The sequence below is a fragment of the Podarcis tiliguerta genome, assembly GCF_965153285.1.
Source record: "Podarcis tiliguerta genome assembly, chromosome: 11".
Taxonomy (NCBI): domain Eukaryota; kingdom Metazoa; phylum Chordata; class Lepidosauria; order Squamata; family Lacertidae; genus Podarcis; species Podarcis tiliguerta.
Genome location: NC_139544.1, coordinates 61,018,678 through 61,039,404, shown reverse-complemented (window position 1 = coordinate 61,039,404; position 20,727 = coordinate 61,018,678). Strand labels below are relative to the sequence as shown.

The 20,727-nt window shown below is 45.2% G+C and overlaps 2 protein-coding genes across 3 annotated transcripts in view; both read left to right on the top strand.

Annotated features, from left to right (window-relative positions):
• The first annotated feature begins 2,574 nt into the window (after positions 1 to 2,574).
• Positions 2,575 to 7,853, top strand: DCTN3 (dynactin subunit 3). Its single transcript, XM_083403236.1, has 7 exons — positions 2,575 to 2,734; positions 4,887 to 4,971; positions 5,255 to 5,341; positions 5,756 to 5,839; positions 6,367 to 6,425; positions 7,164 to 7,223; positions 7,473 to 7,853. The coding sequence occupies exons 1-7, from the start codon at positions 2,621 to 2,623 to the stop codon at positions 7,560 to 7,562; spliced, it is 579 nt and encodes a 192-aa protein (XP_083259362.1). The 5' UTR covers positions 2,575 to 2,620; the 3' UTR covers positions 7,563 to 7,853.
• A 3,516-nt stretch (positions 7,854 to 11,369) lies between these two features.
• Positions 11,370 to 20,727, top strand: part of LOC310660250 (NACHT, LRR and PYD domains-containing protein 3-like) — a 29,131-nt gene continuing 19,773 nt past the window's right edge. Inside the window, exon 1 of one of the 2 annotated variants that reach the window (XM_083404568.1) lies at positions 11,370 to 11,551. The gene's annotated coding sequence lies outside the window, so the exon portion shown is untranslated. The remainder of the gene's footprint in view (positions 11,552 to 20,727) is intronic. The other variant, XM_083404569.1, reaches the window with a different exon arrangement.

Sequence of the window (20,727 nt, the reverse complement as noted above, 5' to 3'; positions counted from 1 at the left end):
AAAACATTTTCCCAGTGTGAAGGATGGTATAGAAATGTAATTATTATTATTATTATTATTATTATTAATAATAATAATAATAATAGTAAAAATTAAAACCTTTGGCCTTCCGGATGTTGCTGAACTCCCGTTGTCCACTGGGCTTGTTTGCTGGGTTTGATTAGAGTTACAGTTCAGCAACATCTGGAGGGCCAGAGGTTCCCCTCCCCTGAAGTATATGAACTGTCTCTCAGTTGACTCCTAATCTTTGAGGATCTGAAGTTTCTGCAGGATTCTCTTCACAGAAATGGCTCTGCAATAATTTACTTGCATCGTTCCCAGCATACACTTGGGAATATGATGTTTTTAAAAGAAGATGTCTGCAAAGTGAATCTGTGAGAGGAAATTAAGCTTATCTAATTTAACGGTTTTAGGTTATTTTAAAAAGCAACACTGTTTTGAAAAGTAGAAAATTGGCTCTCAGAAACGGGGTGAGGGAAGTGAGTTCATGGTATCAATTTTCTGTGAGAGCATCCGAAGACAACATCTAGTACCTACTATGCCAATGTTCTGTGAAACACGGTGGACTATAAAATACAAGAATATTTGTTTGTGGATAATTACCCAAGCGTTGTATTGTAACTAGCAGGACAAAGCAGCGTTGAAACAAGACGACCTCCGGTTGCTCTGTGCATGATGCACATCAAATTTTTTCTTGTTTGCATTGTGATCCTAAGCCCATATTCTTCTGTGCTATGGCTCCAGTCACCCAACAGCTGCAATCTGCAGTTATTTTTACCAGAAATGAAAGCACATCTACGAGAGTTGCTGAGAAAAAATGAACAAGGTGGGGAGGCTAGCAGGAAGAACTTTAGGACGACAACAGAGAAGTGCAAGTGGATGTAGTAACCGCACAACAGGAAAAACTGTGCCAATTGATACACACAGAGTTCTACTTGTGACCCGTCTAATTCCCCACCCAGAGCCACCTGTAACCTCACTAAGGGCAAAATCATAGAGAACAAGGATCTTAATGATTGCTAGCCACGGTGGCTACATTTTCCCTTGTGGGAGGCAGAAATGGATAGAGAGTTTTCCTCCCTCTCTCAAAACACTAGGGCTCATGGACATCGCCTGAAGCTGAAGGTTGGGAGATTCAGGACGGATAAAAGGAAGGTCTTTTTCCCCCATGCAGCGCATATCCTGTTTCCCCGAAAATAAGACCTACTTCCAGTTTTGCCTCTCGCAGTAATACCCTGTTTTCCCGAAAATAAGACAGTGTCTTATACAGTGGTGCCCCGCAAGACGAATGCCTCGCAAGACGGAAAACCCGCAAGACGAAAGGGTTTTCCGTCTGCAGAGGCGCTTCACAAGACGAATTTCCCTATGGGCTTGCTTCGCAAGACGAAAAATGACGAAAAAAATCGAATTTTTTTTTTGCTCCAAAACCCCTTATTCTGAATCGCTAAGCTGCTAAAAGCATTTTAGCAGCAAAACCACTAATCCCCCCCCTAAAAAAGCCGTTTTTAGCCCTTTTTTAGCCAATAGCGCTAATAGCGCTACTCCGTCAATGGGCTTGCTTCGCAAGACGAAAAGACTCCCGGAACGGATTCTTTTCGTCTTGCGAGGCACCACTGTATTAATTTTTGCTCCCAAAGATGCGCTAGGTCTTATTTTCAGGGGATCTCTTATTTTTCCATGAAGAAGAATACGGTACACATATATTGTCTAATTGTGAGTCAGCCAGGGCAGAGCGAGCAGCAGGCGGCAGATTGTCTTGGCGGTGGCGCGGGCTCTCTGATTTAAAGAGACCTCGAACTGCCTGAATAGCTCCAGCTGCGGGGCGGCCAGTCAGTGAGCTGCAAGATGGCACCTGCTGCTATGGTCCAGAGGAGTCAGATGCCTCACGGTAGCTTTGGAGGCCTTATATTCTGGGGAGGCCTTATGTTTGGAGGATGCCTTATTATCAGGGGATGCCTTATATTACAGTGAGGCAAAACTGGAAGTAGGTCTTATTTTGGGGGGATGCCTTATTTTAGGGGAAACAGGATAGTTAAACTACGGAACTCCCTGCCACAAGAGGCCACCTGGATGGCTTTAAAAGAGGATTAGACAAATTCATGGAGGCAGCGAAGCCTCCGGATCCGGCTTGTCTCATTAAGGGCCTCATCCCACCCCAGGGCTCTATCTTCAGTTCCCAAACTTTAAATGGCACTGGCAAGCGGCGAGAGAGATGCTTTGCCTCCCTCAACTAGGTGCCCTCCGTCGCTTCCGGACTCCATTTCCCAGCATTCCCAGCGCCGCGGCAGCCGCGGCTGATGGAAGTTTCAGTCTTCGACCACGGGAGGCGGCAAGTCTTTCAGCGACGGATCCGGAACCCCAGGGCAGCAGCCTGGCCTCCCCCGCCCTGGCTAAAGTTCCTTTACCCGGGCCCTCGCAGCGGAGAACTAGGCCTCGGCGTCTCCCTGGCAACGCTGAAAGCAGCTTCCGGGTCGCGAGAGGGGCAACTTCCGGGCGCCCGTTAAGGAATATGATGCCATCACGTTCTTCCTCCGAGGCCCCGGCCTAACTTCCGGCGGACGTCGCTTCTGATTGGCTCCCTTCCCGCCCGGCATCCGCCGGCGCTTCGGGAGTTGCCAAGATGGCGGCGGCGGCGGCTGTGGAGGTGCAGCAGCTTCAGGGCCGGCTCGACGCCTTGGAGGGGCGCGTCTTCGGGGCGCCCGCGGGGAGTGAAGGCGCGGCGGGGGCCCGAAAGGTATCGCTGCTGCTGCGGCCGTGTTTCTTTCTAGCTAGAACCATAGTTATTTATTTATTTATTTATTCGTAGGCCGCCTTTTCCCCTGTCAGGGACTCGAGGCGGCTTGCAGATTAAAAGTCAGAAGTGCCGAAAGCGGGTCCGCTTCGGGCCTGGTTCCTGGACCAGGCCTATATCTCCGGCCTCGAGGCTAGAACTGGCTGGCAGCCCCTCTCCGGGCGTTTCCCCGGTTCCTACATGGAAGTGCTGCCGGTGACAGAAGCAACCGCCTCGTTCTGGGCCAGACCCTTGTTTATCGTCTTCCAAAGCAACTACTCTATTCCGAACTTAAAAATGGAAAGCGTAATGCTGGTGGTCAACAAAAGAGGTTTAAAGACTGTTTCAAGGCAAATCTAAAAAATGTAGATTTTTTAGATTTGCCTAAAAACACCAAGAATTGGGAAAGACTTGCCGTGGCGCTGTGGGTTAAAGCCTCAGCGCCTAGGGCTTACTGATCGAAAGGTCGGTGGTTCGAATCCCCGCGGCGGGGTGCGCTCCCGTTGTTCGGTCCCAGCGCCTGCCAACCTAGCAGTTCGAAAGCACCCCCGGGTGCAAGTAGATAAATAGGGACCGCTTACTAGCGGGAAGGTAAACGGCGTTTCCGTGTGCGGCTCTGGCTCGCCAGAGCAGCTTCGTCACGCTGGCCACGTGACCCGGAAGTGTCTCTGGACAGCGCTGGCCCCCAGCCTCTTGAGTGAGATGGGCGCACAACCCTAGAGTCTGGCAAGACTGGCCCGTACGGGCAGGGGTACCTTTACTGCCTGCCAGCTCTCCAGTTGGAGAACAGCCTTGACCAAAGGTGTTGTGGGCTTTGAAGACACTCAAACTCAGGACGCAAGGGAGAAACGTGCTAAGAGGAAGGCATGCTTGGCAAATCCACACCGTTATGAACTCCCACCTGGAAACCAATGCCCCCACTGTGGAAGGACTTGTGGGTCCAGAACTGGCCTCCACAGTCACAGACTCATTGTTAAAACTGTGTTTATGGAAGACAATCTTGCTCAGCTAGGAGGGATCGCTAAAGAAGAAGATGATTTATTGAATTTATAAACCCAGAGTTCTCAGACCCTTGGCTGGTCCAGCTCAGCATGGCCTTTGTTGGTGGCTCCCCTTGGTTCCTTAAGCCCGTTTCTGCCCCCATTCTCTAAGGAAGAAAACTCTCAAGCTGACTGAATGCCCAGTTTTAATAATGATTTTAAAACCGTGTCATATAATTGCTGCTTTTCAATGCATTTATGCTTCTTCTTCTTTTTTATTTTTTTGGCAATGGCTTCGAGTACACAAGCAAATCATATCCATAGCCAATCATCCCCAGTGGCCTCTACCCTATTAAAAAGCATTGTTCAGAATAGCTGTTTGCACAACACTCTCCTCCCAGGTATTCCCACCATGGACAGCACTCCCTCACACGCATGCATGCAGTCATGCCTTCATGCATAAACTATTGCATACAAACACCCAAGCACACATTCGGTATTTGCAGCCCTCCCCTCTCCAGCATTGGGGTGAGGGTGGCAGAAACACTGCCTTTTACTCTCAAAGAGGAGGCATAGCGGTTTTATTTCCCAACTGGAAATAATGATTATTATTATTTATACCCCGCCTTCCCCAGCCAAAGCTGGGCTCAGGGCGGCTAACAACAGTCAAAACAATCCAACATTCTAAAAACCTTTCACTATAAAAATTAATCAAAATCAAATTGATGGCAACCATTAAGCAAGATTCTGTGCAGATTGCCAAAGGAGGGAGTCAGGCTGCGCCCTGACCAAAGGCCTGGTGGAACAGCTCTGTCTTACAGGCCCTGCGGAAAGATGTCAAGTCCCGCAGGGCCCTAGTCTCTTGTGACAGAGCGTTCCACCAGATTGGAGCTGCGGCCGAGAAGGCCCTGGCTCTAGTTGAGGCCAGCCTAACCTCTCTGTGTCCTGGGATCTTCAGGATATTTTTATTTGCAGACCGTAAGTTCTTCTGTGGGACATACCAGGAGATGAAGCTGTAGGTGTGGCGGGTCACTCACTGTATCTGGTTTACTTGACCAGATCCAGCTCGGTGCTTAGCCACTCCTGCTGTATGTAATTTGTCTTATGAGTTGTTAACAATGTCTTTTCTCTTGTAGATAGCAGATGGCTTGGTGAAAGTCCAGGTGGCTTTGGGGAACATTGCAAGCAAAAGAGAGCGAGTTAAAATTCTTTTCAAGAAAAGTAAGTACCATTTATATTTTTCAAAGCAAATCAATCTGCAATAGGCTTAGGAGCAGCTGAAACAAAGGAGGTCTCATGATTGTCAGAGATTGCAGAACTCTAGAGAATGGCATCGTGGCTTATTGTGAATGTCCCTTGACCCTCATGGCTAGAAGTCCTAGAAAAATTATTGAAAGTCATAACTGGCTCTGATCTGTTTCCAAGTATTCTGCCTAATCTGACAATACTTTTTCTGTCATTGCTGTGTTCTAAATTTCTGATTCTCTCTTCTTTCTGATTCAAGTCGAAGATGTCATAAAATATTTAGATCCCCAGTACATTGATCGAATGGCTATTCCAGATGCTATGAAGCTGCAATTCATTTTAGCAGGTAATTCACAATATGAAATAGTTTGGGGGGTTGTTGTTTTGTTTTGGGTTATTCAATGTGCAGTGCATCCCTAAACATGTCTGTCTAGAAGTAAGCACCACTGAATTCAGTGGCACTTACTCCCGGGTAAATGGGTATAGGATTTCAGCCTTAGATGTTTATTCTTGTTACTGGGGAATTTTCAGCTTCCCTTTTTATTGCTTAGAATACTTGAAGAAGAATACTTGGACTCTTAATGTCATATTCTAGATACGTTAATCTGTTCTTTAAGCATTCTGTCTTGCTTCAGCCCAACTAAAGAGCCAGCTCCTTTCATTGGTTCATCTGCTGTGCTATTTGCTCTGTTGCCGTTGAATGGCAAAGTCGACTGCTCTTCCCTCCACTGATGTATGTCATTCTGTACTTCTCCAACAGAAGAGCAGTCCATCCTGGCTCAGGCAGCACTTCTGGAGCAAGTCAACAACCTGCAGCCATATTTGGACAGTGCACATATCAAAGGCAAGTCTTGTCCCTGACCCAAGTACCAAGAGCTAAGATACACATCTGTTGTGGCTGGTTCATTCTGACTCACATTATGTTCTTATGCATTTACAGGCATTTTTGTGAAAATCATTGCATAATAATTCCATCTTCTCGTTTTGTAATATTGTTATCTACAAGCCCGGGTTATATGTCTTTAAAAACAGAATGCCAAGCTAGCCCAGAAGAATTGCTCCCTGCCATTAAAGGGGGGGGGGGCTGGATCATTGGCCTAATTCAGCAGGCTATTATGCCAACCAAGAAGAGAGGACATATTCATAGACATTTATAGCTGAGCTAATCCGCTAATGGGCTTGCTTCGCAAGACGAAAAAACCGCAAGACGAAGAGACTCGCGGAACGGATTCTTTTCGTCTTGCGAGGCACCACTGTATACATATCCCATATGGAAGCCTGTTTCAAGGACATTACATCAGAACACCTAATAGTATTGAGTACCATTCCTGAGAATCAAGAGCCCGACACTCATTCTGTGGTCTCTTGCAGCTGCTCCTGACCATGCTACCAAGCTGCAGAGGCTTTCACAGATCCACATTCAGCAGCAGGTAAGCTGAACAAAAGCAGAGAATCATTGTTTGGTTTCCTCCGCTCTTCTCCAGTCGAAAAACTTGGCAGGAGCTGACACAGTTATCCTCTAGCTTTATCTTCTGTCACTCATAAGCAAAGCATATGAAGAAATTCTCCATATGCCCTGGACTAATGGCCCCCTGCTTACTCGGCATTCTAGGCCAAGCACTCTGGTATTTTGAGGTGCTCCTTCTTACACCAGAGCTAGTGTGGTGTAGTGGTTAGGAGCGGTGGACTCGTAATCTGGGGAACCGGGTTCGCTTCCCCGCTCCTCCACCTGCAGCTGCTGGGTGACCTTGGGCCAGTCACACTTCTTTGAAGTCTCTCAGCCTCACTCACGTCACAGAGTGTTTGTTGTGGGGGAGGAAGGGAAAGGAGAATGTTAGCCGCTTTGAGACTCCTTCGGGTAGTGATAAAGCGGGATATCAAATCCAAACCCTTCTTTTACACAGCTGCATAGTTGAGTTTTCTAAAATCTGGACTCAGATGTTCTGATGCAGCACAGCAGGAGCCTCAAAGTCCCCAGCTGTATTGATGCCCTTCCCCCTTTTAGCAGTGCGTCAGGAAACGTTGCCATCCACACTTAAGGATGTCTGCCCACGTGGCAGCTCTTCTGTGGGAAGAAACAACCCTTGTTAGACTTACATCTTAGCACTGAAACACCAAATCGGCAACGTCGTGAAACTCTGTCTGACTGAACCCTTCCGCTGTTGCAGGATCAATGCGAAGCAGTGACTGAGAACGTCCGGTTTCTCCTAGAAGATTACAACAAAATGGTATCCTTTTTTTGCAGCAGTGCCGCTGTGCGGAGTACATCATCCTGCAGAGTGTGTCTTTCCTGGGCGCTGTGTTGAGGGACATCTGCCCCAGCTGTGTCAGCTCAGCTTTCCACTACCTGCCGCAATACTTCCATTTCGGACTATTTCCGGTCTTCCCTTTAAAGTCCTTCCCTTTTGGTGCTCTCTCTCTTCTGCTTTTGCTGATTGTCAGACTCCCAACTTCTTTTCCTTAAAAGATTGCCGCAGACACTTCTTCTTTCTAAACAGTTTGTCCAGTGGGATGAAATGCTGACCCAGCTTGAAGCAGCAAAGCAAGTCAAGCCTGTGCCCGAGTGAGGGCAAAGTGGCAGCTGGGTATCAGCTGGCACCTGTGGCTTTCTAGCATCCTCCATTCATATTCTCCTTGAATCTCGCAGAGGCTCTGCTGGTGGTTCTTAGAAATGATATCATGGGTATTCATCTGTAAGCCACATTTTCTCCTTTCCTGGCCTTACTGTGGGGCTCAATGTCTGTATATATTTCTTTTCCAGCTTATCATTTCCTCTTTTATTTATTTTACTCAACCAATAGGTTGAAGGAGCATGTTCTGTCACACTGTGGACAACAATAAAATCCTAACAACCCCCAGTGCTGATGTGGCTGTTGTGTAGAGAAATGAGGCAATTCAGCTCAGCGTTTGCATTTCATTCGTATTTGTTTATAAAAATTAATAGTTCACTGTTCTCAGTGCACAGGGCAATCGCATTAAGGAACACACTGTTATATGTTAAATTTAAAAAACCTCATTAAAGTAAAACCTAGTGTGTTGGAACTCCACCCCACAGCATCCTGTGCTACCAAAATATTATCCACAGCGTCTAGAAGGTGGTTCCCTTTACTTCACGATTGTCAAGAGGGGAGAATTCTGTGAGTAAGAGGGAGCCAGCAAGGTTGACTCTCTACATGCAAATGTGATACATGCACGAGAAGATGGAGAGGGGGCTCTTGGTAGTTCTTGGAGAATGTGCGGGGATTGCAGGTCTCAGATGGGTGGGGACCACTTCCTTTAAGAATCAACACTTCAATTTGAGTCCAGATGGAGCAGCTTGAACGTAGAACTGCGGCATCATTTGTTTCTGGTGACCAGCTCTTTTGCCAAAGAGGCCTCTCTGCTATGCCCTGGTCAAAGCTTTTGAACAATGCTCAAGAGCAGCATAAAACGGGGTTTGTTTTTATCATGTGTTTTTATGTTGTGAACCACCGTGAGATCTTTGGATGAAGGGCGGCATACAAATTAAACGAATAAATACATAAATAAAAAACCCACTCACAGTGCTTTTCAGGAGCCTTTGGTCTAGGAAAGCCTGAATTCTGGTCTTGTGATCTGGCATAATAGCCTTCTTTCCAGGCGGAGTTGGTCAGATTTCTAGCCACAGCAAGAGAGTGACCCGTATCCCAAGGTTGGCAGCCTCATTGACCAAGATAAGCTGAGTTGTGTGGGATCTGTGAAGGAGGATGGCGTTGCAAACTCCCAAGACTTGCCAGGCATAATTTTCAAGTTGGTTTGAAATGCCTTCTGATCGATTCATCCATATGTACGCCGGCTCCCTCAGCCAATAAAGCGAGATGAGCGCCGCAACCCCAGAGTCGGCCACGACGGGACCTAATGGTCAGGGGTTTCTTTAACTAGCTGCCAGAGGAGAACAACGGTGTTTCACAGCTGAGGCTTCCCAACAGTCTCCATACTTGCCATAGCCACAATGAGGGTTAGTAGCTTAGCTTTCCTACAAAACAAAAACTGACCCCGTGCCCCCACTTTGTTTACTTACGATGTACTCCTGGAGAAAAGGCAGCGCCTGAGCCCAAGAGCAAGTCAGTCTTACCCAATTTTCAGAGTCTGGGAGCAAACTCAACAGCAATTTCTCCCAGTATGATTCCCATCAACCTGTATTCAGAAGCATTACTGCCTCACAACAGTGGAGGAAGATCACAGTCCTCATTGCTTTACTAATCTGATCATCTGATTTGTTACGTATTTTGTATTAATTTTTTGAATGTAATTTTATTGTTGGTTCAGTGCTGTTCGTTGCAATATTTTTTTCTTAATGTTGCTGTTTTGCAAATAAAATTGTGACTCTGATGGGGCATCTAGGGATCGGGATGGTACTACAGTGGTACCTCAGGTTACATACGCTTCAGGTTACAGACTCCGCTAACCCAGAAATAGTGCTTCAGGTTAAGAACTTTGCTTCAGGATGAGAACAGAAATCATGCTCCGGTAGCGCAGCGGGAGGCCCCATTAGCTAAAGTGGTGCTTCAGGTTAAGAACAGTTTCAGGTTAAGAATGGACCTCCAGAACGAATTAAGTACTTAACCCAAGGTACCACTGTATGCCGTTTTTATGACAGTATTCTTGTTCTGCTGCTAAAGGCGCTTAGAATAAAGCACAGCCCCCTGGTTCTGCTGTGTTTCCGGGTACTCCATAAAGCTTTGATAACTTCTGACATCAGAAGAACCTGCTGGATCAGGCCAGTGGACCTTCTAGTCCAGCATCCTGTTCTCACAGTGGCCACCAGATGGGAGAAATTGCAAATTGTACTAGAGCGCAACAGCACTCTTCCCAGTTGCGATTCCCAGCCACTGGTATTCAGAGGCATAAAGTTTCTGACAGTGGAGACAGAACACAGACATCCTGGCTACCAGCCATCGATAGTCCTCTCCATGCATTTGTCTAAACCTCTTTTAAAGCCATTGGTAGACATTGCTGCCTCTTGTGGGTGTGAGTTCCATAAGTTCAACTATGTGCTGCGTGAATAAGCCCTTGCTTTGATCTCTCCTGATCCCCAACATTCAGCTTCGTTGGATGTCTGTGAGTTCTGTCTGTGAGCAGAGGGTCAGAAATACTTTCCCCATCCCAACTTTCTCCAGGACATACATCCTTTTGGAAACTTCTATCGCGTCTCCCCTGCCTCGCCTTTCCTCTAAATTAAACCATCCTAAACACTGCAACTTCCGCTCATGGGAACATTGCATAGAATCTTAGAATTGCTGGGTTGAGAGGGACCCCGAAGGCCCTCTGTATTCTGCTCTGGTCAGACCTCACCTGGAGTACTGTGTCCAGTTCTGGGCACCACAGTTCAAGAAGGACACTGACAAACTGGAACGTGTCCAGAGGAGGGCAACCAAAATGGTCAAAGGCCTGGAAACGATGCCTTATGAGGAACGGCTAAGGGAGCTGGGCATGTTTAGCCTGGAGAAGAGGAGGTTAAGGGGTGATATGATAGCCATGTTCAAATATATCAAAGGATGTCACATAGAGGAGGAAGAAAGGTTGTTTTCTGCTGCTCCAGAGAAGTGGACACGGAGCAATGGATCCAAACTACAAGAAAGAAGATTCCACCTAAACATTAGGAAGAACTTCCTGACAGTAAGAGCTGTTCGACAGTGGAATTTGCTGCCAAGGAGTGTGGTGGAGTCTCCTTCTTTGAAGGTCTTTAAGCAGAGGCTTGACAACCATATGTCAGGAGTGCTCTGATGGTGTTTCCTGCTTGGCAGGGGGTTGGACTCGATGGCCCTTGTGGTCTCTTCCAACTCTATGATTCTATGTTGATATTATCGCCCCCTCCCATTGTGAGAATCTCCTGATCTGATGTTTTGAGAAAGGACGGGGCGGAAACTTCTAATCTTCCACTCCTGACTCTGTGTGTGGAGAGAGTCTTATCTATGTAGTGACTAGATGGCTGAGTGGGAGCTGTAACACTCAGGCAAGCCAGTAGTTCTTTAGCTTGTAGCAGCTATTAGAAATAAAAGAAGTTATTCTTCACGGCTAGCTTCCGCGTTACTTATACTCTGCTGGTCTGGTGCTCACAATGCACACTTGTGAGTCCAGTGCACCCGTTTTCCAGGATTGGAAAGTCTCTGAAAGTGCTCCAGTCGCCTAGCCCAGTCGGAGCAGAACCAGTTATTGAGCCCAGTCGCTGACATCGGTTGAAAGGCGTACTGACACTCTAGTCCAACCCGCTGCAATGCGGGAATCTCAGCTATATCCTACATAATAGATGGCTATCCAACCTTTAAAAACTCCAAGGAAAAACATTGGGGCGTTGCTCACAGAGGAGGGGAAAGGGTTGCATGTGGGTCTTTCGGCAGCAAGCCTTTCGCGTGACTCTTGCATCATAAGCGACGCTGCCAGAGCTTGGGGCCATGGAGGGGGAGAGGAGGGTTGGATTTTGCTTTCACTTCGTCCAGCAAGAGCTGCCAGACAGTCTGCTCTGAGCTCCACGAGGAACTTCCATTGCTATGCATTGTTAAAACTCTGTGCGGCCTTCCTTCCTCAAAAAAACAAGGTCAGTGTGGTCTTTTTTTAACCACAAGCGACGGGCTGGCTTTCTTATTCATGGTATTGCATAAAGGTGACTCATCAGTCAGTGGATTTGGGTGCTGCCAAGGGTGGCACAGGAGGAGCAGATCTGATCTCTGTGACAGGAGGTTATTTTTTCATTCACCTTAGCGAGGCTTGAGCCAGGAGTGTGCCGTGCCATGTTAACCATGGGCAAGTGCGCTCCTCATTTTGGACTTGGCAAATATTTTGGGATGGCTCATAACGGCAGAAGAGAGCGTGCGCAGAGAAGTGGAACGACGAGAACAGGAATGCAGAGTTGTTTTAAGGGGAAATCCCCGTTTGGCCTCGGAAAGAAACCACACGTTTTTGCGCTGCAATGCTTCTGCGGGGTGTTACCGGAAAAATCCGAGGGCTCCCTTGGACAAAAAGTAAAGACACCAACCAGAGTAAATTGGAGCAAATCAGCAGCCTGTAGGCTTGGCCTTTATTGTACTGTTGCAGCAGGGTGTTCCCCTCCCTCGCAGGAGAGAGGAAAGACCCAGAACAATGGTGTGCAAGACCTTATAAAAACTTTTGAAATTCCCCTCCTCTAGGTCAAGCCCACCCCCAGAAACATCATGCATACATTACAGAAAGGAGGGGTTGAGGGAGGAGTTGTGGTGGTAACCTGAGTGTCTTGTCACCTGGCTGGTTCCTCCTTTCTCCCCCTCCCATGAACCAGTTGTGAATAACAAAGAAAAGGTGCAGTTTCCTTCCCCCTGAGGGGAATCCGGCCATGGTCCTTTTGTTGCTGTCTGCTCTGAATATACAACCGTATGCAGTCCATTGTGTCCATGATGAGATGAGCCTGAGCCCATCAGGATGCTTATCTCGCTTATCATGCCCCACCAGGTGCAGTAGCCAGGTATGTGACTGCTCGCTTAGGGGATTATGGCTGACCGTCACCAGGGCACCCCCCTTAGCTAGTCCTTGAAATATGGAGTAGAATAAAAGTGGAACAGTGCAAATCTGATGTATGGTTGATTTTCTATGAATTTATAACAGAAGTGTAGCGTATGTAGTGTGTGAGTGTGAGTGTGTGTGAAGTCTGTACAAACTGAATGATTGGGGGGGGGGGTTTCCTGCTACAGTTCCCCCCTTCGGAGATAAGATTGCAAAGGTGGCTACTTTGCAATCCTTTTCTCCGCACAATTTAAGGTGGTAAATATTAACCTGCTATTCTCCGTCCCAGATGCGTGTGTCCATGTGAGCCTGAAAGGGACTTGGAGGTCATGTTTCTTAAGGATATTTGCATAGAAATGTAACGGTGTAACAGTGATAGGATATCACGTAAAATTGATATTTTGTTGCTCAGTTACTTGTGGTATTCTAGCATCTTGGAATAAATGTTTTCTCAATAGTGGTCTATGCTTTACATTTAGCAGGAAGGTCCACTAATGACTGAAAAATGCAGTTTGCTTTGTCCCCCGCCATTTTTGTGTGTTTCCCAGGTGTCAAGCTAGCTCTTCTGTGGTCTCACACCGGGCATAGTGCTACAGCAGTGGCAATCCCTGGTGAATCCACTTAGGCCTTTCATATTAACCATGTTGCATGGCCGGTTTGGACACGTCATGAGAGAAATGTCTTTGCCTTGGCCATTCTATGGTATTTTATTATTATCGGCTCTGGTCTTGCAGTCATGGGAAGTTGCTCACTTGCACTTTAAGGACCAAAAAGCTAATTGCAGCCTGGATACACTTGTCCAATTTAAACTGAGTCCAATTTGAATTTATCTTGCCCCATGGTTCTCAACTTTTCAAAACAAACTGTTAAAAGAAAACCATTCCTAAAAAGGGCACTTTTCCAAATAAGTCAATTTAACTCTATAAGGGATCATTCCTGCTAAACCAAAGCATATCCACCTTCATGTATCTTAGAAGCTTCTCCTTGGTAAAGCAAGTTTTAGCACATTAATTTAAAATGGATAGGGAAAGTTGGCAGAGTGCCAGGTGGAACTATGAAATGTGGTTATAAATTGATCTGAACATTGGACTACACAATAGCGTGAGCTATTAGAAAGTATAAAATGCATGAGAATTCTCCATTGGTGTGTAAGCAATAAGACATTAAACATAAAAACAATTACAGACAAAAATTGCCCCCCTTTGTGGAAATCACACTGTCAAGACACATTTCAACTTTCCTACATAACAACACATAATACAAAACAAACTAATTAAATATCAGTTGCATATCTTGACACAATTGTGATCTTCTCAATCCTGGAGCACAGTCTTAAGGTTCAAAAGTGAGACAATGTCCTTAGAATTCAACTCCTCCCCCCTTTGTCAGCCCCCCTCCCCCCTCAGTCTATATCCTTTGAAAGAGATAGCTGTGGGCATTTTGAAAACTGGTGTCTGTTGTTGCAGGTCTTGTGCTGGTGAAGAACTGAGTTGAGGGGTTGTTGCTGCTTTTTCATCATTGCACATCTGTAGAAGTGACATCCTGTGAGAGGGGCAGGGTTTTTTGGGGGACTTAAAGACAGAGTTAGAAAAAGAAGGGGCAAAAGCCCCTCCCCAAGAAAATCTCCTTGAGTTATTAGCTGCAAATAATAAAATCTTAGCATGTTAAGCATTTTACTCATTTCAATATTATTATCACATTTCCATATAATTACTGTTATTATCTACTAAGTTTGTTTGCTTTCTTTCACTTAATAAAAAATTACTCCACATGTAGAGAAAGAGAACTGTAAAAATACAAGAAAGGTTAAAAAATAAAAAAGAAAGCAAAAAATTAGATTACCAGTCAGATCTAAACAGACTTGACACAAAAATATCAGATTTAGAAAAGAATTATTATTAAATAATACAAAGATATTATCAAAACCACACAGATTACTACTGGATTGAAAAAGTGGGAAAACAATGGAAAAGGGTTTAAAATGACTTTCAACGTGTGATGGACATGTCCCAAAAGTAAAACACACACACACACACAATGACCTATGAGGAAGCAAAAATAAATAAATGCTAAGACACACATTTTAAAAAAAAAAAAACACCTGAAGTAACCTGAAGTAATCTGTTTTGGCATTCTAACAACCCAATGAAAAACTGATTAATAAATGAAAAGCAGATTATTTGTAACCTAAAAAGGTGTCAAAGCCACAAAGAGATAGAGGGAAATCAACTAGCAGGGATTCAGACTTGTTTTGCTGAACAGAAAGAAAGTGACTGTTTGGCTTTAAGGGAAGAAAGACAAAATAAATACAAATGCAGTGACTGTTTGGCTTTAAGGGAAGAAAGACAAAAGAAATACAATCCAATTACTTTTTGTAGAGTATTTAAATCACTGTTTGCATCCCCTCGTTATCATTTGTGCTGTGGGAGAAAGGAAGGGACAAACACTTTGTTAGTGGGGTTCACATATCCTGTTAAAAGGGAAAATTATTTCATGTGAGAAGTCAGTGGGAGTGCTTTTAAATTTACCTGTGAAAAGAATTTGGCATGTTAAGATTTGAAACTTGGCAACCTCTTGACTTTTGATGGTCCAGTACTTAGCCCTTTTGTCTTAAGTAGCCCTTGGAGCAAAAGACACATTAAGGGTGATTTCCCTCAATGGTTCCAAGTTTTACATAAGGAAATTTGGATAAGTTTCTCCCTGCAGCCGAAGCTCTGGAAAAACCTCCTCTCCCCCCTTCCTACAGTTCCCCCTCCTTCCTCTCTCTCTCTTTCTTTCAAGCTGATCTAGCCTCTGTGCATGTGCAGAGTTCATGTCTCAGCAAACCTTTTATACTATTGAAAATGTTGGATCTTTTGGCTAAATTACCATTTGAATAAGGGAAGGGAAGGGTAAGAAGTACATTTTAAAAAATAGGGTTAGATTTTAAAACAAAAAAGAGAAACTCAGCAATTCAAGTATTCACCCAAGCTAGCAGTTTTCTAAGGGATCATGTTTCCTTCAGCCCAAGCAAGAGATTGTTTCCTTTATGTACAGGAAAGGGCTAATATCCCTCTGGCCATTCGCAGAACAATGCCACGCCCTTATATATGGGAAAAAATGGCCAGAGTCAGAATTTATAAGATTTGTTTAACATTCTCAGTCATTTCAGCCTTACCATTTGCAGACAAATTTTTCCTGCCCTTTATTTACAGGATGGTGAAGGCTACTGACTATATGTCAAGGCTCATTCTACTTGATTATATGAATTTGTATGTGCTTAAACTTTGAGTAGACTTTTAAGTCTGATTTTTGTAAATAATAGACAAAATGATAAGCACTGTAATCACTCAAATGCCTGATATCACCAGTTCTGCTTCAAAACATCACGGCTTTCACCTCTCACCTTTTTAAAAAAACGAAGAGCAAAGTTGGGCTGAATTTCAACTCATCACATGCTTGCAGACACATGGCCCTCCACACAGCCACAAATTGGGAAAGTTGAAAGGGACCCTGGGGTCATCTAGTCTAACCCTAAAATGCAGGGTTCATAGCAAGATTTTCACAGCAAGATTTGTACTACCAAAGAGACATACATATGTACACAGACACAATTGTTTGAAGAGACCACAAGCCATGCTCCTACCATGTACTAAGGAAGAGGAAAATAAAGGTACCCAACTTTATACAGAACCCTTTTAGCAGATCTTGAAGCTAGTTTGAGTGAGAGTTTACTTCCTTAGACTAAAGAGTGCAAGGAAGGTTGAAGTGAACATTTTTCCTAAGATAGGGAGAGGATAGTTAAAACAGCCATAGATTTGATTTCCTAAACTTGCAGAGGAACAGTAAGCCTAATCTATGCCCCCCCCCTTTGCAGTTTCCTTTAAAGGAAGCTTACTCGGGAGTAAATTTACCTGGCACAGAAGTAAGAAGGAAAGGGAAAAAAACCCTGAAAGAGACAGAATGAGACAAGGAGGGGGGGGGCATTTTCTAAGAAAAGAGACCAGGAAGTCTTATAGAGACTGATATCTGGACTGGACTCAGTCAATTTTGCTGGCCATGGAAGCCTCTACATTTAATAACAATTTTCTTAGAAAGAACACCATACTTTCATATTCATATACTTAATGAAATACATACACTGCATTTTAGCTTGAGAGCAATTGTGCTCAACTAGGCTTTTGCAGCAGAAATATTTGTGTCTTCACAGCACATTTCAAAATGCTGGAACAAAAAGGTTGGAACACGGATGTAGACTAAGTTGCAGCAAAACATAATCTACCATCAACTTAAATCAAATCATACTCCTCACTCAAGCTATTCAGAGGAAGACTCTTTGGAGCCTCTCTCAAATAACAAACATTTGCACACTTCATTCTAATATATATATATACATATATTTATCCTGTTTAAGATTGATGAGGCCCAACATTCCTTAGCTTCCTTAGATTTTAAATTTTGAAGCAAGCTGGCAATTTAAAAACTATGTGCATTTAAGAACAGTCTGTGGATGCCGAAGCCAATGTAAACACAAACCCTTTAAATATTTCTAAATCTTTGAGTACATCTCTTATTCATTTTTTTTCTCTCTCTCTCTTTTTTTTTTAAATATATTTAGAGAAACTAAGATCTCTAATGTGTGGGCTCTCAGGCTGGGCTGTTATTATATCTACTGCCTTCTGAGCACCATTAGGTTCATGATTTCATGTTCTAACTTTAGGTGATAGTTTAACAACACAATTTTGATGTGTTCAGCTCTCCCTAAGGGTTCACACTCTGATTTTGTTGAAGGATCCCTGAGGTGGCTGCTGTGCCCTGGGTTCCAGGTGGTGGGCCTAAGCCACCCACTAAAAGTTACAACGGTCTTGTACTTTGTACTTGGAAAGACCATTTTGCCCCTTTATTTTAAACTGGAGGGGCGTATCAGAATCCTCTCTGGGGCAAAAAAGCTCCATGGAAGCTTTGTTGCCAGGAGGAGTCCAGCCAGGGTGTCTAGTGAGCTCCCATTTTCCCTCTAATACGGAGGGGGGGGGTTGCTCAGTAGATTACACTAGGAGGTAGAAGAACGGGTACAAGAAAGGGACAAAGAATGGGGGGGGAGAATATTCTACCAGTATTCAAGTTATCTTTCAGCTAAAGCAATCCCTGCCTACCAGTAAACTACAAGCAGTTTGTCTAGAAAACCACGGGTCTCTCTACCCGCATTAGCCTCGAAAACCACGGGTCTCTCTACCCGGAAAACCACAGACCTTATTTTTGAAAACCACGGGTCTCTCTACCCGGAAAACCACAGACCTCACTCTTGAAAACCACGGGTCTCTCTACCCGGAAAACCACATGCCTTAAATTCTACACAAACCACGGGTCTCTCTCTCACCCGGAACACTACAGGAACACTCCTGGAAACCACGGGTCTCTTCTACCCGGAAAACCACGTCTCTTAAATTCTACTTCAGTACTGTTCACAAGACTAACCCTAGTGTGGGGCCCCAGTTTATGTACTACCCTCTATTAACCACAACAGCCTCCTACCTGACCTCGAAACTAATTTCGGGATTCCCTACTGAACGCCTGCACAGCGCAGTGCCGGATCGGGGTCCCGGAAAATTAAAGGTTTGGAAAGGAAGCAAATGACCTTGCGTTCTCACGTGCCCGGGTCATCCCTAACAAAGGTCGCCAGGCAGGGGGGGGGGCTTCATTTGCGTAAGTTTTAGGAGAGTTCGAGAGGAAGGGAGAGATAGATTTGTAAAGAAAAGTGCAGTATAGATCCGCAATTCCCTGGCCGACTCCGAAAGGGAAAAACGGGAGAGGGGGAGGGGGATTAGGACGCCCCTGAACGACCCCGAAAAGGTGGCGTCTGATAGCAGATAAGAACCGTGTTTCCCCGGACGACTCCGAGGGGGAAACTGGGAGAATTAGGACGCTCCTGGACGACCCCGAAAAGGTAGCGTCTGATAGCAGATAAGGACCGTGCTTCCCGGGACGACTCCGAGGGGGAAGACGGGGGGTTTTTTAGGACGCTCCTGGACGACCCCGAAAAGGTAGCGTCTGATAGCAGATAAGAACCGTGTTTCCCCGGACGACTCCGAGGGGGAAACCGGGAGAATTAGGACGCCCCTGGACGACCCCGAAAAGGTGGCGTCTGATAGCAGATAAGAAGGAAAGATAGGAAAGTCCGGCTGTCGTGGGGTACTTTTTACCACCCCCCTCCCAATGTGTCTACTTCAAACCCATACTCACGTTCGCAGATGTCCCCCGTGGATCCCGGGATCCATTCTCTTTAGCCGGCTTGACCTCGCCTTTGCTCCCCCTGGTTGGGCTTTTGGTGACGATTGATTACCGCCCGCAAAGAGGAGGCAGGGAGAGGAAAAAGGATCCCTGGGCTAAGGTTGCCCAGTGGCGCCTGATCCCTTCCATCTCCCCCCTCACCTTCACAGGAGGACCAAGTGTCCCTTCGTGGTCGCCAAACTGTTACCGGAAAAATCCGAGGGCTCCCTTGGACAAAAAGTAAAGACACCAACCAGAGTAAATTGGAGCAAATCAGCAGCCTGTAGGCTTGGCCTTTATTGTACTGTTGCAGCAGGGTGTTCCCCTCCCTCGCAGGAGAGAGGAAAGACCCAGAACAATGGTGTGCAAGACCTTATAAAAACTTTTGAAATTCCCCTCCTCTAGGTCAAGCCCACCCCCAGAAACATCATGCATACATTACAGAAAGGAGGGGTTGAGGGAGGAGTTGTGGTGGTAACCTGAGTGTCTTGTCACCTGGCTGGTTCCTCCTTTCTCCCCCTCCCATGAACCAGTTGTGAATAACAAAGAAAAGGTGCAGTTTCCTTCCCCCTGAGGGGAATCCGGCCATGGTCCTTTTGTTGCTGTCTGCTCTGAATATACAACCGTATGCAGTCCATTGTGTCCATGATGAGATGAGCCTGAGCCCATCAGGATGCTTATCTCGCTTATCATGCCCCACCAGGTGCAGTAGCCAGGTATGTGACTGCTCGCTTAGGGGATTATGGCTGACCGTCACCAGGGCACCCCCCTTAGCTAGTCCTTGAAATATGGAGTAGAATAAAAGTGGAACAGTGCAAATCTGATGTATGGTTGATTTTCTATGAATTTATAACAGAAGTGTAGCGTATGTAGTGTGTGAGTGTGAGTGTGTGTGAAGTCTGTACAAACTGAATGATTGGGGGGGGGGGTTTCCTGCTACAGTTCCCCCCTTCGGAGATAAGATTGCAAAGGTGGCTACTTTGCAATCCTTTTCTCCGCACAATTTAAGGTGGTAAATATTAACCTGCTATTCTCCGTCCCAGATGCGTGTGTCCATGTGAGCCTGAAAGGGACTTGGAGGTCATGTTTCTTAAGGATATTTGCATAGAAATGTAACGGTGTAACAGTGATAGGATATCACGTAAAATTGATATTTTGTTGCTCAGTTACTTGTGGTATTCTAGCATCTTGGAATAAATGTTTTCTCAATAGTGGTCTATGCTTTACATTTAGCAGGAAGGTCCACTAATGACTGAAAAATGCAGTTTGCTTTGTCCCCCGCCATTTTTGTGTGTTTCCCAGGTGTCAAGCTAGCTCTTCTGTGGTCTCACACCGGGCATAGTGCTACAGCAGTGGCAATCCCTGGTGAATCCACTTAGGCCTTTCATATTAACCATGTTGCATGGCCGGTTTGGACACGTCATGAGAGAAATGTCTTTGCCTTGGCCATTCTATGGTATTTTATTATTATCGGCTCTGGTCTTGCAGTCATGGGAAGTTGCTCACTTGCACTTTAAGGACCAAAAAGCTAATTGCAGCCTGGATACACTTGTCCAATTTAAACTGAGTCCAATTTGAATTTATCTTGCCCCATGGTTCTCAACTTTTCAAAACAAACTGTTAAAAGAAAACCATTCCTAAAAAGGGCACTTTTCCAAATAAGTCAATTTAACTCTATAAGGGATCATTCCTGCTAAACCAAAGCATATCCACCTTCATGTATCTTAGAAGCTTCTCCTTGGTAAAGCAAGTTTTAGCACATTAATTTAAAATGGATAGGGAAAGTTGGCAGAGTGCCAGGTGGAACTATGAAATGTGGTTATAAATTGATCTGAACATTGGACTACACAATAGCGTGAGCTATTAGAAAGTATAAAATGCATGAGAATTCTCCATTGGTGTGTAAGCAATAAGACATTAAACATAAAAACAATTACAGACAAAAATTGCCCCCCTTTGTGGAAATCACACTGTCAAGACACATTTCAACTT